We start from the raw sequence: 26673 nt of genomic DNA, 5'->3' as shown, positions 1-26673 counted from the left end.
ATCCCTCTTAGCTTGTCACAGCCGACCTCCCAGTTAGGGGTGTAGGTGGCGGAGCGTTGAGGGCTTTAGCTGTTCTTCTGCCTTAAGTCGGGTTGACTCGTTGGACTCAGGTCAGTTCTTGACTTCAGTCAACGTCTGGACAATTTATGCATCATCAATAATCACTCTCAAATGGTTGAGGTCCGATTGCAACATCCTAAAAATTACGTGTTGGACATCGAGTATGTACATAATTTGGTAGAAAAGTTGGGGAATGGGCAACATGAAACTTGACAAGGTCTTAACATTTGTACTTGTCGAGAAGTGGCATGAGGAGACGAACACTTTCCACTTAAAAGTTTAGGGAGATGATAATCACGTTGGAGGATGACTATTGCCACACATTGTTGCTATCAAAGATAAGCCCATGAAGGGTGCGGTTCCTCATGAGAGACAATTACTGATAAAAACTGATGACCAAAAAATGGTCTTCATTTGACTACGTCAATAAGTCAAGAAATGACAAAAGACCTAATAGATCAACCCGTATCAAGTCCACAAGGAGGACAAATACGAAAAATGTTTGCCACTCAAGCCAATAACTAGGGGGCCTGTACGATTGTCTTAACCACCTTGAACTCTCCCTTAGCTGAATTAAAAACAGCCTGCCATGTGCTTAAAACAAGATATATGGCTGTCTTGAAGATAATCTGACTGACGGTCTTGAACGACAAAGAGGTTTCTGAGTTCCTCGCAAGTTTCGTCCCACCAGTTGTGAGAAGCATAACAGGATTCGACGTTGCAGTCTCATCCCCTTGACTGATTCCAGAAAGACAAATTTTAACGTCAACAAATTGGTGCTAGAAAGAGGATTGACTCCACCAAAACCACCATCTTCCGAAAACCCCTATGTTTGGCATTGCATCATGTCTTTAGCCAACGATAGCAAGACGGTCACGAGTTCACGACCAAATTTGCATTCTTAACACTTCAGCTACCAAAACCTCTCTTTTAAAAAAAAAAAGCTACCAAAACCCCTTGTATACAAGTACCAAAAAACTTATGACATGAAAATTGACTACTTTCACATACGGTTTATTTAAATACATCTCATATCGTCATTCATAGATGATTTTATCTAAAGACTTCAAAACAAGCCTTTAAATTAGCGAAGAAAACATCTATTGTTGTGTCTTCCTTGATAAAAACTCGAAACAATTCTTGTTTTTACCCAACTGTTGATCTAAAGGCTCTTTGGTCAATCACTACTTCAGATGTACACAAAAATGCGAAGTAGCTCATGCAGAAAAGAAACTACCGACACTTTGGAACCGTTCCAAGGATATGAAATTTAGCCCTAAAATCTCTCCTGAATGGTTTTTTATTTGCATGATATGACTGGGTCCGGCCCGTAATTGAATTGAGGAATCTGCTCGACTCTGCAAATTGATAGAAAAATAAGTTCTGCAACAAGCTAATAGAACTAATGGTAAGATAGAGCAAAAGATACAATTACATCACTACTCAGATGAGACAGTATGTACCTTTGTCTAATTTTAAGTATTCCAGTGCCTAATTGCATCGGTATACCCATGATGATGCATTCACTTACTCCTTCTATCTTGTCATCTCTTCCATTTACTGAACCATTGAAAAGATGATCTGCTGTTTTTTCAAATGACGCTAACATCAGTACACTCTCTTTCATTCTTTGGATGCCAAATCTTGTTATTCCAAGCACTTCACCCTGTTATAATAAACCTCGTCAAGTAAATATCGATATTACCACAACAAATGATCTTAACACAATATTCTTTTTTCTTATAGTCTAAATTTGAATCGCCTTAGTCTAACTTGTCTGTATCAGCAGGATCATTTTAGCCTTGCTTGTTTGAGTCATCGGTAAATTTTTAGACAATGGGTTCTTACTTCAGACTTATTTTACATCCGACAAGTAGGTGCAAAATAAGATCTAGTAAACCATTCACACCAGCCAGACACAGATAAAATAACAAACGTTCTGAAATCTGACTCGAGTTCATTCAGCTCCCGAGTCAAATTTCATATCTGTTCAGAGGACAAAACACACCACTTCAAGATGCTATCTCAGACTTTAAAATGGTTAAGTTTTTACTTTTGGTATTGGAGGATGCAGAATAAACCAAAGAGAAACCTAACTTACTTTATATGTCATCAAGTCTGCTAAAAGCATCATATGGCGAATATCTATGCTCATTCCGTGACTTGCCATGGTGAAGTTAATTTCCTCAATGATACATTTTCTAGCAGCCTCGATTCCAAGTGTTTCCTGGACTTCTATAATATGGTTGCTCTTTGTTTTAATTCCATTAACTCCGGAAATTCCCATGACTGCCCGAAGATTCGTACTGCAAAAGAGAAAGTGTAGCGCAAATGAAAATCAAAATGAATAACAGAAAATTTAACGTCTAGCTGTATCATTACTCAATTTATAAGCTAAAGCTAGATATCCTTAAGTTGCTTTCAGCTACAGAGACGTACACTAAAAGGAATCAGAATTCACCAGCATACAAAATCCATAACTGAAATTGTTCGAGCCTGATATGGTTCTTGTTAATCATAATTAATCATAAAATGGGAGCTGTGTGGTCTATCTCTAAGTTTCTACACTTTATTCAATTTTTCTCAGTCTGAAGTTGGAGGAGAAAGTTGAATACGAAAGAATTGTAAAAGAAATCTAAAATGCTGTCTTGAGTGGTGGATTGTGATAGTCCTTCATTGCTTGGAAGAGCATCTAGAGCCTGGACTATAGGTGCATGCACCGCGTACAAACATGCAAAGTTTTACATGATAGATTCACAATAAGTCATAGGAAAAGAGAACCAAGATACTAACCCTTCCACAAGCAAGTGATACTTCTTTTTATCTTCATTAATTACGGCACGTTGAACACTTGGTATGCCCTGCATGACAACAACCAAAGTATTCAAATACAAAATCGTCCAATCCAACACGACGTAATCTGATGACGACAACCTCACAGAATTATCTTGTTAAATGTGATCTTTAATTTCAGAAAACAAGAAAGAAACAGGAGTATCTAACCTTTACAATAACCTCCGGAAGAATGACTTTTAGAGAATGTAGCTCAAAATGAAGTTTATTTCTATCACACTCAGGAGGAACAATCATCAGCTTTCTATTATCTACTGCCACAACATTCTGTAATATACCATTTACTTTGGTGTTATCATCGATAGACCAGGAGATAATATTCAATAAGTAGAAAATCTTCCTTCGCCCTTACCTTATCCTTCAATTTAATCTTTGGATGACGCAAGATGGATTGTTTTACACTGTAAGCTGAAATAGCCAATTGTAAAGATTGAATCCTTTCCATGTCCAGTGTAACAGCTACATAAGCTTTTCTTGATGTCAAAACAATTTTCATGCTTTCAGCAACCTGCATAATATTATGAATAATGCATCTTCAAACTCATGGCAGAAGAATAGTGTTACCGTTTCCACTATTCGTGATCCTTACTTGATAGGAAGATAATAGTTTATAAAAGAAATACTTTTAAAAACTGAAATGATATTAAAAAAACATAGAAATAATGACCAAATCCAACCAACCATTAAAATTGAGGTTCATCTCACATCTAACGCTAATTATGACCAGTGGACCTATAAAGTTATTGTCGACTGTATAGATGAATGAGATAATCACAAGATAATGAACGGAATAATGGAAGGACTTCCCCCATTTTATAAAACTAATGAATATGTGACATTGTTAAGATGATATTGAATAATCATATTTGTACATCATTTTATGTTCTATCAAAATATCCGGTACTTTGGTTTGATGTCGAAAATCTTATATGGAAAGACAAGAGACTCTAAGTATCTGTACAAACTATAGTTCATGCTGCTTCTTGATTCCATTGTCAAGGGCAATAAACTGAAATTGAATAGCCTCGCAAAATTTGTTTAGTTTAGGTTCCTACAGATTTTGAAAGAACTGTAGAATATACTAATCTATATGTTGCCACAAGACGGAAAATTATCTTTCTCATAAAGCTTCCACATTGTTGTTAAATCGAGTAATCTTGCCACTGCTTAAAGAACTAACTGCGTAAGATATCAGAGAAAACAGAACTAACTGCGTAAGATATCAGAGAAACTGCGAACTAACTGCATCTTGCCACTGAATAGAATTCCTTATTTCGAGTTACCTTGTGAAGTAAATGCATTGCATTATATTTGATGACTAATATAAGCACAAAAAGAAGGAAGTCTATAATACCTCTGTACACAAAGATGCAGGCCAAACCGAGAATCATAATCAAATGGTGTCAAAAGATCAATAGCAGAAAAAATATAGTTGCCAACAACATACCTCACCCAGAACTGTTTTCTCAATACAGCCTTTCACTATTCGTGCAGATTTACCATCATCGTCACAGTCAAGTATAGCCGTAATAATGGGTGTACTAATATTTTTGGCACCATTGATGATTTCTTTGATACGGGGAACTCCAAGTGTAACATCTAATGCCAAGTTAAAGAATCACAGTAAAAAAACAACCTGATGAGAATTCTAGTTTCTGGAAATATCGAAGTCAGCTGCAAATCACAACAAAATGACATTCGACTAATAATGCTATTTGCCTATGTTATCACTTCCAAATAACCTGTTGAGAGTACAAATCGTAACCAAGATGACTGTACTATGACAGCCACCGTGATAACAATAAGAACAACTAAAGCTGATATTCCTTAACGAGAGGGAGGATGATGCCTATTACTTGCAAACATGGACATGTTAATAACCATCTGAAAATAGTTATCAAGTAGGAGAGTATCTTAAAGGAAGCTCTAGTGTCTAGTACATGGCATCTGGCCTGTCTCTATCAATTGATCATTGACAGTAATCATATTTCAATGATATATTGGGCAATTCACAAAGCATGACATCCATCATGAGTTGACCCTTGGTAAATTTGTCTTAAACAGAGAGATACCAAATTACCAAGGCCAAGGGACGTCATTTGAACCAAAAGAACTCTTAGCTGAGAGACTGTGCCTTCAACTTGACCATGACGTTCATAATACTAAATTAACTTATAGCATCTAGCTTTTATAGAAAGGGCAATGTTATTAGATTTAGGAAAAAAATAAAGGGTTATTTTGCAAAAGGGTCGTACATAAGTACCGGGTTTTGCAAATGGGGCATGACCGTTATTATTTTGCAAAGGGGTCGTGGACTAGGATTGACCAGTTAAATTTTAACGCAGTGAGTTTTAACACTGTTAAATTTTAACACCGTTAGGTCTAACTAAATTACGTAAAAACTTATGGTTATATTTAAGTAAACTTCATACAATTTTGACACTAATTCGCGAAAGTAACAAAATTATGACCTTCACTATTATTTTTCTAGATTTCTTAACTACTTCTGTTAAGAACTTAGGTAACTTCGAATTTCTTCTAAATTATCAGATCAAACAAAATGATCCCATTAAAATGGTTAATAAATTGGTCATTTTAGTGCACAACAATGCACTAATGTTGTGCAACTACACTGCATTGTAGTCACTTCCAGTGCACTCATCTAAAGTGTACGACATTCATTTTTTTATGTCTTGTTGACTCCATGAAATTGAAAAACATAATGTACACATTCCACATCATAAGATTGACCAGAAACCAAATTTTGATTAAAAGTATAGATATGGTTTGTAACTCGTTCGTCAAAATATTCAAACTACTTAAAGTATAATCAAAATCATTATCTGGTGAAAATCAAAGGTTGAAGAAATAAAAAGGAAAGAAGATAAACTGAATAAGTTATTTTCGTTTTATCAATAGAGTTTAGCCATCCATGTGGAGGAATAGCGTTCATCAGATTTACTTGAGGTAACACCGTTACATCTACATAACGGCGTTAACTTTTCATATAACGTGAAGTCAAATCTAACATTTATCAATCCTAGTCCACGACCCCTTTGCAAAATAATAAGCGGTCATGCCCCTATCGCAAAACACGGTACTTATGTACGACCCTTTCGCAAAATAATCAAGAGACATAACCCCAGCAGGGAGTTAATAGAATCAATTTGGGCGTTATGAAAATGTAACAAATAAAGGATACTCATGCTTGCAACTCCAGCAAAATGGAAAGTTTTTAAAGTCATCTGCGTCCCAGGTTCGCCTATACTTTGAGCTCCAATTGCACCAATTGCAGTTCCAGCTTCAACTCTCTTTAAATGGTAACGAGAAATACAGGTTTCCAAGAACACCTAAAATTTCGAATGAGAGAAATTAAAATGCACAGTTCAAACCAAGGAATAAATTTCAATTTCGGTGGAAATTTTGGTCGGCCCAAATATGGAAACTTTTCGTGGAAATATTTTTTAATGCGGAAATTTTACAAATCCACAAAAAATGATAGAAATATTATGCAATTGTATATAAGAAGATTACTACACCATAACAACACATAAAAAAGATGTTACGTCGACTCTAACGATAGTTAATTAAGGTAGAAATGAAAATTGCTAGTTACATTACACAACAGTTAATATAAGGAGCAAACATGAAAAAAATTAACTAATTTGTACAAAATTTGTTAGTTTAGGAGAGTACATGCAATTCTACTTTTAAGTTAGGAGGTAAGTTACGTAATTTCATCACAGATTGTTATGGTAGGGGGTGAATCACTAAACTGGAGTATTATGTATACAAGTAAAATAGCCATCAATGAATAATAGAAGAATAAGTCAATAAGCTCTTATATACAATCATAAATAGATGGAGTGAATACTCTGCAAAACAGGAACTGAGGGTTTGTCCAGTAACTGAGCATCATGCTGAATGCTAGTTATAGTTAAAGAAGCAATTAAGGAGTCAATACCTTAGAAAGTCAACAGGCCTACAATTGAACTTAAGGTTCATAACCTGGTAAGCGGATTGCTCCGGTACGTGGTACGGGTACCGGTACGCGGTTCGCTACCATCGGTTAATTGGGTACGCTAAGGGTATACTTCTTCGGTACGCCATTCCCAATTTCAGTACGTTTTGAACTATTTTCCTAGACAATATATATTATTTATGATGCATATATAATAGATAGACCTATTCGTAGACATTCTTTTTTCGTAAAACTTACAATCAAACAAGCTATTTGAAAAAATTCTTGTAGTTGACTACCGAATTAGTCGAATTTAGAGTTCTCTACAAAGATTTTAGGTTAACTAAGACTAAAAATTCCGATACACTAATTTTGAGGTACTAGATCGCGAACCCACCCAAAAAGGGTACGAAAATCGGGTACGGTGAATCTGGTACGAGGAGAGTATCTGGTAACTCCGGGTTCATTTGTAACGAAAATATCCTCACACCCCTAGGTCAAGAATAGCTTATGAGATTTGAAGCATTATAGGACCAAAACCGGTTCTGGACTTGATAGTTTGAAGACATAAAGCTTAGACTAGGGAGAAGTTACTCAAGTCAGTAGCTAAACCTATCCAGTTAATTAAAGATGAAAAAAGTATTGAATGTACCTGAAGCTGTTTCTTAGTAATTCCAGATATATTTGCAGCAATTTTTTCTAGATAATCAGAACCATTCTTCTGAATGTTATCTTCATCCAAATGAAGGCCCGCCCTTGTGTTCTTTAATGTATCTATGTGCTCCATAAGAAAATCATGAAGTGATTTGTTAAAGGCATCAGAGCAACCCCCTTCTAGGGTCATATCATGTCTTGAGAGTCTGCCATTAACGATTTTTAAGATCTCTGAAGGTGACAAACTGGCATCACCTTTTTTTGCCGGACAGGTAGCCTGTTTGAAGGACAAAAAGTCTGAGGTTGGTCTATCCTGAAACATCCACAAAAGCGTAAAACCAATAGAAAAATAATTTTGATATCTCACCTTCACTTTCAAGTATAATCTCTCCAAATTTAAGGGGGTGCCACTTTTTCCTTCCATTCTTGCTGGATCCATGCCATCGTCCCCATAAAGAAATTGAATAATACCACCGTTAGCATTACGAACTGTGTTATCGTATTGAATTGAGAGGTCTTCTAAGGCTTTGATTAATCTACGAGACATGTAACCAGTATCGGCAGTCTTAACCTGCATTAAATATATACTTGCACTATCAAACATATCCTTATACAGAAACCTTGTTTAACAATTAACACCTGACTATAAAGGACTTCAAAGATGTTTCTTTTACAGACTTGGTAGTCAATTGGGAGACTTGGATGAAGTAGCAAGTCCCTTTTTGTAATATTTCTCTCTTAATATATTCATTCAAATTTTCAAAAAACAAAAATTAACACCTAACTTTTAGGCCAAGAATTTTCGCAGTAAGTAGTAACGAGAGTATGCAAGTGCTTGTGGAATGCAATCAAGAGGAGACTAATGGACTAATCGTGTAATAAGTTCATCATTACTTTTGCCTTAAGACGTCTCGTAACATATGTGTAGCAACTCAAGTTGTATAATACTATAACGTATTCGACAAGAAGACCCTGTTACATCTTAATTTAAAGCATGAAGCACCAAACTCAAAGTATAACCGTACAAGAATATCAGAGCACACATCAAGTATTAAGGTAGTAGAACTGCTGTATGAGGAAGAATACTTGCTTGCTGTCTTGGTGTTCAGCTAAATCTCACAAACCAATAGCTCGAATTTCAGTGAGAAATACAAACTTAACTTCCCCGAGTTAAAAAGTGTGACTTCATGACTGATTTTCCCATTTCGTAAGATCTTTTTTCTACTGTGTCAACGAATGGTTTCTTTATGAAGTTGCACTGGATGATAACGGTTATTATTGTAGATAACTAATTACAGGTTTCAGAATGCACTTGCAAGAAATTGACATAAAACTCACACCTCAATAAGAATAGTTAATCAATCCTTGCAGAATCGAACAAGAGTTGCTCACATCATTGAAGGAAGAAATCCCCAACCTCACAAAAGCAAGCTTGTAAATTGTATTTAATGACTGGGTGATTCATATTTCTCTCATCCAACACTATTCATCTTAATATGACTAGCATTGTAAACCTCACCAAGGTGCTTCAATATAAAGACATGGAAGGAGAAGAACGATAGGATATTTAAGACAGGAATCAAGCAATAAAACATCTTGGAAGATGTACAACCCACGGTATTTCATTGGAGCTGAAAAACTTACTCGGCCTGAGTATAAATCTTATACCGGTTTCGTGCAAAAAGGTCGACCCTAGTGTCATAACATATAACCCAATCTGCATTTCCCTTTTGTAAATAGTTTTCTTTCAATATACTGATTCAAGTCTTAACAACAAAAACATTTTCCTTGATTTGTAGTTGGATGTATTCCTCCATTTGGAACACACTTCATTTTCTTGTACCAAATATTTCAGATTTAGTCTCTCCATGAAGCACCAACAAGAGGTTCTGATACCAGCAAGCATTATATAGCCAGCTACTGCTAGACAACAGAACGTGTGTTCTCTATGACTCTGCCTTCAACTGATGCTACCCCGAACACAAAAAACTCCAGTAAGTTAACGTAGCATAGTTTTAGTACACATGATTTGTAGTCAGAGTCTGCTGATTATCCCTATTAACCCATAGTATGCCTGATTACATCTCTTTCTCAAAATTATACTCTCAGTGAAACCTAAGAACTGGGTACATCAACCAGTTGTCCAGAGTGTTTGACATGTTTATGTCGCGAGAGTCATTAGTTAGTTTTTTTTTATTCGTCTTTTTATACTTAGTTTACTAAGCTTACAAATTATATGCTTCTTTAGCCCATGATAACCTATATATTTAATAAGCTGTAAGGAGAGATTATTTATTCAGTCAGAAGCTACCCACAATACTAGTATACATTTAACATAAAGTATTAAGCACAGTAACCTTAGGAAATCCAAAGAAGGTTACATACTTTCATATTACAATACCAATAATGACGTATAACAGTGTAATCTTTTCACTAAATAGTGATTAACTGTGTGATGCAAACAGATTAACCAAGTTGAATAGATTGTTAGAGAAAAACCAAGTTGAATAGAATTACCGCAGTATCTACAAGACCTTCACGCCCTCCCATAGTGTGGAAGAAAAACTCAGTCGCAGTCAAGCCAGTGTAGAATGAGTTAGCAACAAATCCTTTAGCCTGCAAGTTGAATAAGGCATAGGCATCAATGCTCCACAGTTTCAAATTCACTTAACTTGGAACTCATCCCATTCCAGAATGATATGTGGTCACTCAAAGACTTGAACAGATTCAGGTAAAGAAGATGTAAATATAACATTATAATGTCAATGTAGGAGCTCCTTTTCCGAATTATGTTTCAAGGGAAGCTTTACTGAAGCGTTGTTACTCCCGGAAGATATTTTGATACCACTGGTATAAGTTATTATGGGATAGATATTGTTGCACAAAACTATGTCGAAGTTCTAGAACTGTTTAAGTTGCACAGTACGCACATTATTTGAGAAACAAAAACAAGACCAATTATGTTATACTTATGAGGGTAATTTATTAACTTAGATCTTATTAATTTCTTGTCAAGTTTTTGATGGTGTTGTTACAAACTACAATTTGTTGAAATATATAGGTGTTTTTCATTAGGTAGAGGTGAATCCATTCAAAATCTACTTTGGGTATCCCAACAGCTAGGATCAGCCCCAAAAGTTCAAGCAACACTACAGTAAATAACCTAAACAGAATGCGGATGATCGAGACAAACTCTAAAGTCTAGAAAAGACGAATGAAGTATCTCTTAACCAACTTCTGGGGTGTTGTTAGGGTCATTACTGTGGATCACAAAACGTATGTCTTCCATAAGGGTCTGCAGTAAAACCACCATCTGCGCCACATGCCAACTATTTTTCGTCAGCAAAATGAATTTGGTTTGACCGTTCAATCTTATTTAAATTAAAACAAGTAAACCCTACGTGCCTTTTTCTTGTTGTTATCCTTCGTCTACTCCCTTCTATTTCTCCAAAATTGAAGTAGACATTAAGGAATCCCACAAAATCTGAGGAGAAGCAGCTATGGGCCAAGAACTACTACATGTTTGCATTTGCATACAGGGATCAAGGGATATAAACGATGCCAGAGGGAAAAACTTACATCAGGTTCTTTTGAGTTCCTACGGAAGTGAGGAAGACTCCGATCAATAAACCCATTGGGCGCACGGTTACCCCCGACTGATTGTTGACCGACACATGCAACCATCTGACTAATATTGATAGGAGACCCTTTAGATCCACATTGTGACATTATCAGAGGGCTATTCCTCCAATGTAGATCATTCATACAAACCTGAGACAAGTTTTAAAGCAAAAATCAGAGGGAAATCATGTAACTATGCAAAATCTATTTGCTGCAAGTAAGCTAGCTCCATTGACAAACAAAATTGATGGTACGCTAAAAAAATTGATAAATTAGATTCTGCTTCTGTGTAGGAAAATCTAGGAGGCAACCTAGCATAAAAGTCAATTATAGATACACAGAAAACTTAAAAGTAAGAATAAATGTGGTTGGTCAGTGATCTATCCAAAAGATAAAAACTATTGTGCCGCCAATATTAATAAAGAAAAAGTAAATAAATATTTACGTTTGCTGCTGCCTCTCTGATTTTATTAAGTTTGCCAGTTATCTCGGCTTCCAATGTTTGAGCAGCATCAGAACCTGGTTGAAGTTTAAGTTCCCCTTTGTTGTATTTCTGTATCAACTCATGACATTCATTATAACCCTTCTGAATCTCATGCACTTTGGACTTATTCAGACGTTCTCCCGGTTGAACATCATCAACGCCAATAGAGAAACCATGATTTCCAATCCAGCGTGCACTGCGTGCAAGATAATGATAAAGAGTATGAGCTTGTAAATGGAGTGCATGTCTTACAGGATAATTTGTTAACCTCAGTGTAAATTAAGACCATTACCTAACATGTATATGAATCAAATGATCCATGGTCGATAAATCCATATGGCCATAACCACAACAAATAAGATAACCAAAGAGATGGACAACAGAAATTTACCTGAGTTTTGCTAGACGATTCATACAAGCAGCTGCGGCATGTGTATTATAATCTCTAAGAAGAACGGAAAAAAGTCCATCCTTGTTGCCATTTCCTGAAGTTATGAAAAACAAAATAACAATATCAAACTCCAAGGTCTAGAACCAAGCAATATGTTATAGATGGAAACACTCAGATACAACCGGGCTGCATCAAGAGCAGTGTGCATGAAATATGGAGTGGTTTTCTGAAAATAGTCATTTTAGTTTAATGAGCCCATTTCATTTCTTGAAATTTCCATCGTTTCTTCAGTCAATGAACTAATATAAAAGCGATTTCAAACGTTTCAAAAAAATATATAAAAGCGATTAGACAGTCTTTACGAAATATGTGTTAGTTACTTAGCAAAGCCCATGCCTGGAGTGGAGAATCGTTTCAACTTTCAAGAAACTCTATAAGTTTGAGGTGTCTTTAGGAATGAAGAGAAAACAGACAATAAAAGAATATGCTGATTTCAAAGATCTCAGTTTCTTCTTGACTCTTCCAGATATCCTTTTCTCTAGTTTGTAATTCTCCTCTTGATTGATCTTTCCTCTTCTTCTCCTTCGGATATCTCTCTTCAGAACTAATCTGTGCTAATTCCCGGTACCTGCTTTGCTGAACCTTTCCTTCTTATGATCTCAGAATTTACCTCCTCTGAGCTAACTCCTCTCTTCCGAACCACCTGTGCTTATTCCCCGCCCCTCCATCTCTGCTGGTTTATTTCTTCTCAGCTTCCATCTATTCTACCACCTTGTTTCTATTCTTCTTCAATCTCCTTGAAGTATTATTGAAGTTTATTAGGAACAAGTGACTCTTTGAAGCTCTAATGGCATTTTTATTTGATTTACATATGAAAAATGGACCAATGTCGAACAAATATATGCATTATTTCTAATTTAAATCATCTATCTACTCCTTATTGGTTCATAAACCCCACCAATAAATATTTGATTGCATAAATTGGTTTTCTCAAATTTTTTACTTACATTATCGATGCGTAGTTGTGAATCATTTAAAGCAACAGTATAATTCAACTACATTTTTTAGCAGTCTTAAAATGCTGATGTTACCTGTGGTATCGTAAACAGAAGAAAGAAGTTGGATCAATGCCTTCAAAAAGCAGAAGAAATAAATGGTTTTAAAGTGTCAAGAACAGGCAAAAGCATAAACCATCTACAGTTTGCTGATGATACTTTGTTTTTTATTGAAGAGGATCTGAACCAGGTTAGAAGACTAAGGGACATCCTCATTTGGTATGAAATTGCCCCAGGGTTAAAGGTAAACATGGAGAAATCTTAAATTATAAGGTCACTAAGGTAGGGGGAAGACAATTTAAACCATGAGTTAACTAAGGAATTTGGAGGCCAAGAGGGATCCTTACCTACATCATATTTAGGTCTGTCTCTAGGGGAGAGATACAAAGCTAAGCATATGTGGAACCCAGTCCTGGAAAGTGTTAATAAAAAGATGGCAGCTTGGAAGAATCATTTGCTCTCAAGAGGAGGAAAAATCACACTGATTAAGTCAGTTTTTCAAGCATTACCAGTTTCGTTCCTCTCTTTTTGCCATGCCTATGGGAATCCTCAAAGAGTTAGATAAAAAGATGTCTCTTTTCTTCGGGAAAGCACGAAGGAGCATAAAAGGCTACATTGGGTTGTTTGGAAATCAGTTTGCACCAGTCGCAAGAAAGGTGGCCTAGGCATCAAAAAGCTCTAGATCATGAATCGGGCACTTCTTATGAAGTGGATATGGAGGCTTGATCCGGAGCAGGGGAGCCTTTGGAGGGTTCTGATTGAAGAAAAATATGGAGACAACCCAAAGGACTGGTTTGTTGCTAGTAAAAGGTCAGCTTATGGGTGCAGTGTGTGGAAAGGAATCCAAATGCTAGCTCAAAATTTTCATAGGCTAACAAAACGGGAATTAAGGAATGGAGAGAATATTAAGTTCTGGTCAGATGTTTGGCTAGGAGACTCCACTCTTAGAGATAGATACCCGAAGATTTATGCTATTTCGTCTGATAAAGAAGCTTCAGTAGAGAGTTACTTCGATCAGGATCACAATCTTGGATGATCAGGATCACAAGCTTGGATGATCAGATCAAAAAGAAATCTAAATGACTGGGAAGTTTACTGATATGTTTCAATTTTGGGGGAGCTTCATCAAGTGAGACTTTCAGAAGGCCAAAACATCAGGATTTGGAAGACTCTCAAGACAAAATCAAGAAGATCAGATTATAGAGTCCAGTTTGAACAATCTTTTACGGAAGAAGGCAATCCCCCCTAGAGTTGGCTTCCTTTATGGGCAGTAGTCTTAAACAAAGTCCCAACTTTAGAGAACCTGAAACACAGAGGTTTTGTACTCCCAAATAGATGTATTATGTGTAGATGTGAAGAAGAATCCTCAGACCATCTTTTCCTTAGGTGTAAAGTAGCCTCTGAGCTTTGGGATTACTTCACCAACTGTAAACGACATAGTATCAGGCATATGGTGGCTCATTGGGAAGGTCTTTAGAAGAGGAAAAACAGACTTATGGCTTGGCATTTGATCCCGGCAGCTATCATTTGGAGCATCTGGAAGGACAGACACAATAAGACTTTCAAGGAGGAAAATAGCTCGAGTTCAGTGGATATCGAAGATATTAAAGGAACGGTCTTCCTATGGTTAGGGAACGAGTCTTATAGAAATCTGTCTTTCACTGATGTAGTAGTGAATTGGGAGGCTTGGATGTCGTGAAATGTACGACTTTCATTAGCACCCCTTCTTTTATTTCTCTTCTTTTCTTTGCTTATACAATTTTTTCCCCTTTCTCTAAATATATCCATTCAAATTTTCACAAAAATCATAAACAGGCGTGTATATATTTCTTCCTTCATTAATTCGAAGTATTCAAAAAAACTACCTGTCAGGATATATAAGTAAAGATTTAAGAGAGATGGCTTTCTGGTGGTCAATTAGTATCAGAAGCGCAACGACATCCGCAGAAAGTCAGCATAAAACTGGCTGCAGAATGTAAGGAATGTTGTTCTAGGAAAGACAATTTACAGTAGAGGGGAGAGGGGAGAGGAAAACAGAGCGCACCTAAAGTAGCTTTGCCAAGTTGCCCAGAGATAAGTTCGCTGTTCCGGAAATAGACAAACCCATCATTTGGACACATTGTTTCTCCAGATTTACTATAACTTTTTTCTAGAACCGTAAGATTCAAATAAACCTTCATATTAGCATGAGGACGAACTAGAACGCTGAATAGTTGTTTTCCAGTCCAAAGTTCTATTGGCTGTCAAATAACAAATCATTCAAATTACAACAAAATCCACATGAAGTGCAAAAGTAACAGAACTAAAAGATCAGCCTGTCGATCAATTTTCACATAAGTGAGCCTGGTTAATGTCTCTATAGAACTCATGGAAGTAACTACCTTTCCCCACATGCTTACTACTTTCATGTTAGGCCACACATTACCAACTTTTTCTCACCTTAAGTAACGCTGGTGTTGGCAAATCAATACAATCCATTCCGTCACCCATATAGGAACACATAAGTGAAAAAGAAGCACGATCATAGAATGTATCCTTTCTCGTAATGAGAAAAGATGACGTTAGAAAGTCTTGAGTAGATGCAACCAAAATTTCTCCATTTTTTGGCGTACACAAGTTGTTTTGCACCTACAAAATAACCACATAATGATATATGGACAACCGAAAAAAAATTAACATATTAAACAACACATGATGTAAATATATATGTAATTCGTCTAACGAAAAACTGATGAAGAATATAATCACTTTTATACTTTAAATGGATGGGAACAGCATCGGATGCTGGTTCCTCAGAAAGCAATGTATCAAGTCTTTTCTGCATAGATGGAGTATCAAACTATAAAGGGTGGTGGCAACAGTAGTTATCGGTTAGACAATCATCATTTTGAATGTTGATCGTCTCCCTAACTAGTACTGACATTAATAAACCTCCTACACTGTCAGGAGTAGATATCTGTGAGACAATCATCATTTCGAATGTTGATTGTCAAGAGTAGTTATCTGTTACCTAATCATCATCTTGAATGGCATCGAGTCCCTAACTAGCACTGACATCAATAAACCTCTTACATTGATAGTAATCGATGTGCATGGAAACCCAAAGATGACTAGCTAGGTTGGCTACAATAAAGAAATTGCTATTTTGTGTTTTTTATTTTGTTTTATTTTATTTTATTTATTTTGTATCTTCTTCTTTCGGAAAGGAGCCACTGTATATATTCATATCAGAACATTAAGGGTACAAGTTACTAGATTATGAAGGTTACATTTAGCTTTAAAATCAAATCTATTTAATCTTTACTGAAGTCAGCGCAACAAGCACACAAAATAAACAACACTTATATAGCAAGCAGAACAACCACCGAACCGTACGTCTAAGCAGAAAAATTTAACAGCATTTACCCCCATCAGCATGAGAGCCTCAGTGCGGGCCTCTTCTGTTTGTGGAACATGCATATTCATCTCATCTCCATCAAAGTCGGCATTATACGGGTTACAAACAGATTCGTTGAACCGCAATGTTCTCCAAGGCATTATCTTAGCCTAAAAGCATAACAAAGGAAAATATATTTTTATACAAATATATGAATATATATACCACATAAGTAAAAGGAAGTGGAAGGACAAAATGCAACATTTAAATCATAAGCCGGCAGAGAATACCCTGTGCGACATGATTGACATCCGATGCAAGCTTGGTTGTCGGTTAAACAGAACAACATCCCCATCTTCCAGATGCCTTTCTACTATACAACCATAGTTCAGATTATCAGCATGATATTTCCTTGCATATTTCAAGTTCCTGCAGAAGGATTGGGAATCAAGAACGTATAAAAACCAAAAGAAAAACAGTGAAACGGAAACAGCAAGGATAATGGTAAACACTTTATACTTGGTAACTAAACAACGATAATAACAGTAGCAATCAGCACGTACACAAGATGACCATCAAGAAGTGTGAGATAATTTGCTCCGGGGTACTTATTAGGCCCATTAAGGACACATTTCCTCAACTTTTCTATGTTGTGGCGAGATACTCGCTCAGGAAATGTCAAAATCTTAGCCATCAAGATAGGTATACCCACCTTCAACAACCAAAAACCAAGGGGAAGACCAAGTCAGGACATCATATGACAACATGAACAAAAGAGGGAAAAGGAAAACAACTAACAACATGAAAGAGGGATAAAGCTTTAAAACAGTAGGGACCTCTGTAATTTTAAGATTAGGATCAGGTGAAATAACAGTTCTGCCAGTATATTCAACACGCTTTCCACTTAAGTTCCCGCGGAAACGTCCCGTTTTCCCCTTGAGACGCTGCATAAATCCACGTAATGGTCTACTTGGCTGCATACTTGGCGGGACACCACGCACATCACTATTTATATACTGTGCAACCTCAACTTGCAGTAATTCCCAACTAGACTGCAGAGAATCAAATTTAGCATTCCATCATTTAAATACATTAACTGGGAAAAGGAGTACAAGAACTTATATCGTTTTTGGCCTTTACCAATTTAATTCTAAAGACAAAGTAGGCACAGTAGAAAAATATGTACATAACAGCCATATATATCTAATGTATCACAGATCTTATGCATTAAAAGAAATGAAAAGGCTAGAAGGCAAAGCATTCATCTGCTAACAAAGACCTTTGATTCAAAGAATGTAAGAAAGTAAATCTGAAGGTGTTTAAGTGTTAGCTTCTCATGAACTGAAGCTATAACTGAACTGGCATGAGTTCATCATAGAGGATGAATTTGGATTACAGATAACCATGCCTTCTAGCCTACAATACTTGCTTCCTTTTTTCTTAAAAAATTAAAATGGCTGCATTGTCTTTACAAGACAGTTATGTTTGGGGTTTCGTTGAGGACCTTGAGGTATAAGCAACCAGCATGCTGGTGGTCCAGGGACATGCTAACCAAATCACTCATATTAGATTCTAGAATATTAGTCCTGCATTGCTCCATCATCATCTTCTCCTAGTGATGCAAATGGTTTTACTATTTTAGACTCCAATGCTTGGGATACCATGGATGGAAACTATTTAACCAATAACGGCCCTCCCCCTTTTCTCTAAATTCCTCTGATGTTTTTTCAAGAGACATAGATATATGTATATGAAAAGGACCACTCTGCACAGCTTTCCTGGCTCTGAAGTGCTGAATTTCATTTAGGATGATACCATGTATATAATAACATTTTTTTGTCAGGGATCACCTTATCCTTTAAGAGCAGTAGCATAAAAAGATATAACCTTGTGAAATAGGATTCTCAATGAAAGAAAGGTGTATAAACTAGAAGAGATTAGCAATATGTTTAGGGAACTCCTAGGAAAAAGCATCTGACGAGTCCTTATCAGATATTTGTCTCACAAGTGATGAGTCAATATTCATCAACAACAACAAAACCCTTTTAAGAAATAACTTACAATTAGAAAGAAAAATGCTAAAAGGAAATGCAACCATGCAACAAACTAAATTGTACCAAATACGTGGATACGGGAGCCATGCACTGCAAGTCGTGACGAAGACTGGTATTCGTTTGAATAATTGTACTTAGTCTAGAAGTGATGTCATCTTCATTACTGCATCCAAACATATAGACAAAATTGTCACTAACAAAGTGAGCATAAGCTTTGTCATTAACAAAGTGAACCAGTGAAGCGAATACATCATGAGCATTCATGGTCGGACACAATCGGGAAAACTATGTCACTGACCTAATTTTTCCTCCATCCGAGAAAACAGAGGGGCGAAGAGCTGTAGGTGGGATTGCAATGTCTGTTACAATGAGTTTTTCAGGCCTATCACTAACATAGAGTAGTTCACAGTCCTGCAACATCACATAAAAACATTGATAAAAACGAAAAACTTGCATGGATAATAAAATAGAAGGCTACTGCATCCTGAAATATCTGTTTTTTATTAGAAGAATTGACTTATATCACTTTTTATAATTATAAAATCTTTCGCCATTTTTTATGAAAGAATCATAAGTAGGAGCATTACCTCATCCGGAATTCTTTTAAAAAGGGAAAAAACTCTGACAGGGTTGAGAACTTGAACTACTTGAAAGGGTGACTTGGACTCTTTTGTGTGAGAAATTGCTTTTTTGCAATCATCCAACGTCCCATCAAGAATTTTTGAGCGATCGTGAACAATAGCCAAGATGGATCCTGCCTTTTTTACCTTACCTGCAATGCGACATGAAAGCATAAGAATCAGTTACTACAAGGTCATCTTCAAAATAATGGCCAGTGCCAGCAAAAAAAGCCAAGAAGGAACTGGTTCACACATTCTCAAGTTTCAAGTTATTCAGCATTTGCCTGTTTAAGAACGAAGTCTAGGGTTAGCTAAAGAAAAAACAGCCATTAAGAGAATAACATGTGACCAAGTTTTTGCTTGTTACACCCAATGAATAGCATATTTAGAAAAAATTGGATAAAAATGCAGTAACACAACAAATGAAATTGGCTAAACAAGTAACATTAATTAAACCATCCCACAAGTGTATCTAAAATCACGATAAACAATATCACAACCTTCACCTCCTCTAAGCCCAGATTGCCCAGGTTTTGTGTTAAAGAGACTTCAATATAAACAAGAACGAAAAAAAAAAAATGATTCACAGAGATAAAAGAGTGCCAAAGTTGTTTCCTCCGCTTTAGTACTCGCTATCTAGAAGCAAATCCAATGACGGAGCCAGTAATTATACTGATCTATTACATAGAATGCATCCAATATATCATATCTAATTAATAATGTGACAAAGGAGCAGTAAGTGGTATGCTGTTTAAAAGTAAACCAAACTATGACCGTTATATTTGCAATTGAGAAAATAAACAGGAATTCTTTATTGGAAGATGTAGGTGTCCACTCGATATAATTGCACTGAGCTCAATGCAACAAGTAAAAATAAACTACAATGTTCATATGAAATTAGCTCAAATACTCAGCAGAGAGACAAATACAGTCAACCAGATAAGATATAATGTAGATCATTGGAATGAACCAAAAATGACTTTAACCTAAATCCCAATCTAATAGAAAACTCTAAATTAATTATTCAAGTACAAAGTAACTAAAAAGAAGTTTAGCAACAAAATTTAGTTCTTTCATTGAACTACAAAAATATAACAACGAAGTAAGGCTTCTCCATTCTTAAAGCTCTTATAACCAAACTGCCAATAAGGTGTTCAAGTAGGAAATAGTAAGTGACTTCCTAGTCTATCACTTCAATAGGAACAATAACTGTGTCTCTAGCGAGAAATAAAACTAGAGCGTCAATAAAACAAGACATACTCATACTTAAACACTCAAAGCCAATGTCTTAAAATTGGGTAGATGTGCCCTCTAGTCGAGGCGGTCTGTTCTCGCCTCGAGGAGTACGCATCTACAGAATAGGAAAAAAAACTTACAGGCATCGTTTAAGTTTATGCAACATACGAAGTAACAACAATGAAGGAGCCTTACGGGTGCAGTGTGTGGAAAGGCATAGCAGCAAAGGCAAAGGATTTTAACAAACTCAGTACGTGGAGTTTAGGTAACGGGGAGACATCTTAGCTTCCGGAGTGATATCGGGTGCAATACAATCCCCCTTAAGGATCGATTCCCAACAATATACCACATAGCTCTGAATAAAGAAGCATGTGTGTGTGATATGTTCAATGGGCAGCATCAAGCTTGGGATCTGGTTTGTAGAAGACACTTGGATGACTAGGAAATACCCATTTATTCGCACCTTCTTAGGATCTTGGAGCCCATCATTCCAAACGTAGACCAGGAAGACACCAAAGTTTGGATGTTCGAAGAGAAGGGCAGCTTTTAGGTAAGTCAGCGCTATAGTAGGCTTGTTCCGGTGGAGCCGGATCGGCAATTTAATGTTATAGCTAAAGTCATATGGTCTCCAAGCATTCCCACGAGGGCAGTTTTTGTGTGTAGGCAGCAGTCTTAGATAAAATTCCAACTATCAATAACCTTCGAAAGCGTGGTATGATCCTTCCAAGTAGATGTGTCTGCTGTAGAGATCAGAATGAATCTTCGAAACATCTGTTCATTCACTGTGTTACTGCTTCCATGTTATGGAATTACTTCGCGAGGGCTTGCAAGATCCAGTGGTGCGCCCCGAGATCGATTGCGGATATTCTGGAGCAATGGATTAGGCTGGGAGGGGAGAAAGCTAAAAAAGTATTTTGGGCCCTAATTCCAAGTGATATCGTTTGGTCTATTTGGAAGTTTAGAAACTCGGTGTTTTAAGGTGGGTACTGTGAATAGCAACCTCGAGGTTGAAGATATCCTACGCACTTTGTTTCATTGGTTAGGAATTTTCAGTGGGCTAAAAGTCTTACATATTTGGATTTTATATTACATTGGTGGAACTTTATGAATAATTGTGTCCTTCAGTCCTCCCCTTCGCTCTCGTTCCTGTAATTCTTCTTTCTCAATATTAATTCAAATTATTCAAAAAAAAATGTTTATTGTTTGTTATAAAGTTAAGTCTTTATGTTATTGTAGTGAAGTGAAAATGACCCTACTATCTACTTTTTGGACATATGCGTGATATCATTTCTTTTCCTAAAAGCATTAGTGTATGCCTTCTGCGCGTCGAGGAATACGCCTCAAGGTAGTGCTTCGTTTTTTCAGAGCAACCCGCCTTGAGGCACGAAAACAATTCTTAAAGCATCTCTCAAAGCTACTAATAAACTCCTATCAAAACGATCATTACTTAAAGTAGGCCATTTATACTCTAAATAAAAAAAGGATTGCATAATTTGGAACTGCGAATATAAAGTACGGCAAAGCAAGTCGGAAACTAATTCTCATAGTAGACAGTATAGACCACGGTATGGTTAGGCATGTATAATAAGGTGGAAACCTATTGAAGATCAAGTAAGTTGAAGGTGGGAAACGGTAGCAACATTCTTGCTTGGAGAGATGTTTGGTGTTCAATTAGACAGATCTATATCGAGTTTCCTACCTCTTTACATAATTACACTTGCCATTAACCAAGATGCAAAAGTAATAGAGTGCTATGATAGAGTGTGAGATCAAGTATCGTGAAATATCAAATTCAGACGCAACTTTAAGGATAATATTTTGAAGCAATCATTGATGGTCAAGGGTAGACAAAAAGGTTGGATTCCAACGGATGATGAGTCCTCTGTCTGTCAAATCTTGCAATTTCGCTATTACCAATCAAGGGTGGGTTGAGGAAAGTGCAAAGATGATATGGTGTAAAGTGACTCTCCTAGAGTTAATTAGCTAGTTTGGGCTATCTCCTTGATGAAGAACCCTACTACGGATAACTAGGCTCACCGTGGAGCGATGAGGGTGAACTGGTGCCGCACATGCAAAAACAACTAAGGGAGTACTTCGCACTTCTTGCTATATTATCCTGTGAGTATCGGTATTCGGGTCATTTTTATAGTTTTTTCAAAGTATGTTGGGTATTGCCGAGTCTATCAACGATTTGTTGCTACAAGGGGGTAATGTCAAATTTCCAGGAAAGGTTAAGCCTATATGAAAGCTCTTCTCCATTTCATCATTTGGAGAATTTTGGAACTTGGATGACACCGAACAAAGCAGCTTTTAAGGAGAGATTGGCCTCAGTAAGGTTGTTTAATATTTTAGTCTGCGCGACCTTCTTTCTCTGGTCAAGGGGGGAGGAATGAGCAAAGTATAGCACTTATTGAGTTCATGGTGTCTTCAGAAGCTTAAATTGCAACATTATAATTTTTGTGCTCCTGCACAAGCTGGTCACTCTAAGATGAGTGCCTCACCTCCTAGGGTCCTTGGATTATTTTTTGGGGCTTGTTACTCTTTCATCATGTTTGATTAGCACTTGTCCTAAGGGAACAAGAAAACGTTTTCTCTAAAAATAAAATTTTGTTTGTTTGATAGACAATTTAGTGAAACAAAAGGTTTCTTCACGTGACTAAATTTTCTTCATTTCTCTAAAATTAAGGACTATTACCCGTGTCTCCCACAAGAATCTATTTCTACGAGAGAACTCATCTTTGGCTGACTTCAATAACAAATGGTTAAAAATGAAAAAATGACTTTCTCCTCTATTTCCACTTGCTTTTTTTTGAAAAGTTTGAATTAATGTTAAGGAAGGAAAGGAATAAAAAAATATTGAAGAGTACTTATGAATTACAAGTAATAATAATTTTCAATCTCTTTCTTCAACAAATAATAAATTTTGTTCTTTTACAAACTCGGACAACAAGGATCACTGTGAAGAACGATCTGTCATTGATCATTTCTTTCGAAAGAACTCGATCTGGAAATGAAAGATCACTAGGTCACTCCTATTTTATAAGGCAATCACTCTAACCTTTTGAATTATTTCTCTTCATAATCTAAATTGAAAGTATTCCTCTCTTTCTTTCAAACTCTTTATCTGTCACGAAATTATTTAAAGACTGCACTAGGGAAGAAGCGTCAGAATGGGAAATCAGCTCCTCTGCAACCATTGAAATCATACAGAGAAACCATACATATATATATATATGTATATTAGTGTGTACATATATATATATATATATATATATATATATATATATATATATATATATATATATATTCGTAACCTAAATCAGAACTTGTTTATCTTCCAGAATGTTCACAGGATACAAAGTTCGATTCAGTGCAGCATCCAATGAAATTTGGAGAATGTTGTCTAGACGATATCATTCCAATTAAGATAAAATCCTCTGATCTTATCTTGCGGATTCAAATGAAAGCTCAATCATATGAGGAAAAGAAATATGCAAATATACTCGACAAAAAGAATTTACAGGGAATCGGATATGCTGGTGCAGCAGTGATTCATGTTAGTCTTTCAAAATGATGGATTTGCAAGGATGAGTTTGAAGAAGATGATGGTGATTCCGACAAGTAATTTGTAGAGTAAAACAAACAAGGGAAAATAGAGAAAATGCTTATACAGAAAGTCTTCGTTAGAGAAAATGTTTCTATTTTTCCGTTTTCCAAGTTGCAACCAAACACAACCTAAAAGGATTCCCTGGCCTCTAGAGGCATTTTATTAGAGCTTGTATAGTTTTCTTTTTTCTATATATTCATTTGAAGATTCAAAACGAAAAAGAAATTTTATAAACTGCAAGTCTAGAATTTAGAAGCAGCAAAACGGGTCTTAATTATATAAAGTTGATAAAGCAACAAATTAAAAGTAGAAGAGAGAAACCTAACCGTTCGTATATCCACATCTTCTGCATTTATCTTTACACTTTTTCATTATTATTTTAACCATGTTAGTCTTTTGCAAAGCATCCATTCTCGGGCCTCTCATCTTCCTTAAATAATCTCTATGGTCTCTATCCAAGAGAAGTATGCGCGAGCAAGACTGTTAAGAAATGTATCAGTAGTTGTTTATCATTGCATCAAGTATCAACAACTCATAACAGAATCAGACAGTAACTAGTAACATTACAATTTCTGCATAAAAAAAGTACAGGACTCGAGAAAGTTCTCAACAGGTTTAAACAACAAGGGGGAAATACAAGGTTGAGAAGATTCTTCGAGAAAAGATACACGAAATTGTATATTTGTACCTTACATATGCACTTTAGGATTTGTAGTATAGAGCCAAAGTAGCCAATGTTGAAAACCGGGAGGACGAGACTCAAATATCCAAAGTGCCCTGGACAGTCTGCAAATTTCCCATTGCATGTTTCACATATAAGATTCTTGTTTGGAGGACCCTATAAAACAAATTGAAACATTAAGGGTGTACTATAAATTTTAACACAATAAGCGAAAGTAAACATAGCAGTTTTGAGACAAATGAACATCCTCAATTAAACAAAACATAAGGCATTAGATCATCCGAGTTTTTTGATGACAAAGGACTCCAAGACTCCTTACATGTCATTGACACGTCGTGAAGATAGAACGTGACTGGTATGAGCACATTAACCGCCATAAACATTTAAACACAACACTTGGACCCTTAAAAGTCATCATAAATAACTAAAAGCCCATCTACAGTACCTTTATTTTTTTCCCAATAATTAACATGGGATAAATCTTGGGGATAATCCAATTCCACCAAGACTCGAACCCGTCAGCTCTGGGACTTAAGAGGGAGATGCAAACCAATGGACCAAAGGCCCATTTGCGTTCATCATAGTCGTTGGAAATAAGAATCTAATGGGATAAACTTCCAAGAAAATGACGGATTTCACCTTACCGAATTCATACATTTTTATAGTATAATGTGATATCATGTTTGACTTTTGAAACTCTCTAGGTCCTCGTAATTATGCAATACTTTCTAGTACCCATCTCAAACAGTTCAATTCGTATTTCAAATTGTCGTTAAGAACTTCAATTGCAATTTCTACCAGTTCCGGGAGGAGGTACCAAAAACAGACATTTATCCCAGAGATAAATTTTATGGTTAAGCAATTACTACATTCAGATAAAGAAATTCAAAAAAATTAAAAGTAATGAACTAATTCAATCTAGTTGAACAAAATGGGAAGAAAAATACCAAATGAAGATCAAGTAATCCATTTACTATTGGCTTCTTATCGATACCATAGTAACGATTATTCCATACTTGAACCTCTGAAGCCTTTCTTATTTCATCTCCAGATAACATTGAAAATTTTATGCTTTTACTGCAAAAGTAACAATTTGATGAAGAATTGAAGTTTCAAATACATAAAAAAAAAAAGAAAACGAAAATGATTCAGAGTTCATAAGAATTGAGTAAAAAACAATGAAAACTTCGATTAACAGGTTCTTACATTTTTCTGGGACCAACATCCTCAACGTAAGGCTCCTTGGTAAATTTGATTACGTTTGTCTTTTGCTCAGGTTCCATATCTGAGAGAATAACTGAATAACAACGAAAACTAAAAGACTGAATCAACTATTCTGAACGAGAGTTTGATTGTTCGATCAAAATCAAAAGAGATGATGAAAATCAAAATATTTGCAGTCTGAGAGAATAAAAACCAGACCAAAATTGTGAAAGAACATACCTTCAAGCTTTTAAAAAAAATCAATTTTCCTTCTTCCTATTTCAGTCGATATCTTCTATTTCTTCTGATTAAATCTCATTTTCTTTTCCATTTAAATAGTAATCATCTTCTCCACTTAATAGTTATATCAAACTTGAAGAGATTCGGCTTTGATTTCAAAACCTAGAAATAGAGAATGAGAAAACCCTAATTCTATTTTGGGGAAGACGAGTGAAACTCAGCACAGTTTTGAAATGAAGGACCACCGAAATGAAACTGCGCGCGAACTAAAACCCTAAAACCTTCAAAACCGGAGGTGGGTGACGTGAAATGCGAACGTGCTGCTGCAAAACCGCGGAACTGGAGATATATAGCGGTAGTTTGAAGGTTAGTTCGTTGATGTGGGAGTATGACTGTATGAGAGTATCTAGTTACCACTGACAAAAACTCTGCCGAAGCGTGTGAGTTGCCGAGGAGGGTACTGGGGCAACGGGTGTTTCTATAGGCGCCCCGCCTTTTTCTCTGTAGGCGTCTGGCTGCTGGAGTCATCGACGGTCTAATCCCACATCAACGAACAATCCAAACTACTTTGCGGGC

General features: G+C 36.2%; 1 protein-coding gene across 2 annotated transcripts; it reads right to left on the bottom strand.

The window, feature by feature from the left end:
- Nucleotides 1-1005: 1005 nt before the first annotated feature.
- Nucleotides 1006-26673, bottom strand: NRPC1 (nuclear RNA polymerase C1). 2 transcript variants are annotated; one of them, XM_086660025.1, is made up of 28 exons: nucleotides 26098-26673; nucleotides 25861-25951; nucleotides 25602-25731; nucleotides 24661-24810; nucleotides 24299-24452; nucleotides 19097-19281; nucleotides 18808-18920; nucleotides 18573-18672; nucleotides 17292-17507; nucleotides 17019-17167; nucleotides 16746-16884; nucleotides 16485-16625; nucleotides 15519-15707; nucleotides 15124-15319; nucleotides 12025-12118; nucleotides 11595-11829; nucleotides 11108-11299; nucleotides 10046-10144; nucleotides 7896-8099; nucleotides 7527-7805; nucleotides 6116-6263; nucleotides 4361-4512; nucleotides 3266-3421; nucleotides 3064-3180; nucleotides 2854-2921; nucleotides 2162-2366; nucleotides 1524-1726; nucleotides 1006-1418 (listed from the first exon to the last, which is right to left on the bottom strand). In XM_086660025.1, the coding sequence occupies exons 2-28, from the start codon at nucleotides 25935-25937 to the stop codon at nucleotides 1361-1363; spliced, it is 4149 nt and encodes a 1382-aa protein (XP_086516151.1). In that variant the 5' UTR covers nucleotides 25938-25951; nucleotides 26098-26673; the 3' UTR covers nucleotides 1006-1360. The 2 variants fall into 2 exon arrangements, with proteins under 2 accessions (XP_086516151.1, XP_086516152.1); XM_086660026.1 differs by having other exon boundaries at nucleotides 25861-25968; nucleotides 26098-26515.

This window comes from Eschscholzia californica, unplaced genomic scaffold (assembly GCF_041429995.1).
Source record: "Eschscholzia californica isolate CP2 unplaced genomic scaffold, dmEscCali1.0.p SCAF_2, whole genome shotgun sequence".
Classification (NCBI taxonomy): Eukaryota; Viridiplantae; Streptophyta; class Magnoliopsida; order Ranunculales; family Papaveraceae; genus Eschscholzia; species Eschscholzia californica.
This window is presented reverse-complemented; position numbering and strand designations above follow the sequence as displayed.

Coding starts and splice junctions, on each gene's coding strand:
- NRPC1 (XM_086660025.1), bottom strand. CDS start 25,937: ATGGAACCTGAGCAAAAGACAAACGTAATCAAATTTACCAAGGAGCCT. Junction 19,282..24,298: donor AAGATGTGGATATACGAACG/GTTAGGTTTCTC, acceptor GTCGCATTGCAG/GTAAGGTAAAAAAGGCAGGA. Junction 16,885..17,018: donor CTTCTTGATGGTCATCTTGT/GTACGTGCTGAT, acceptor ATCCTTCTGCAG/GAACTTGAAATATGCAAGGA.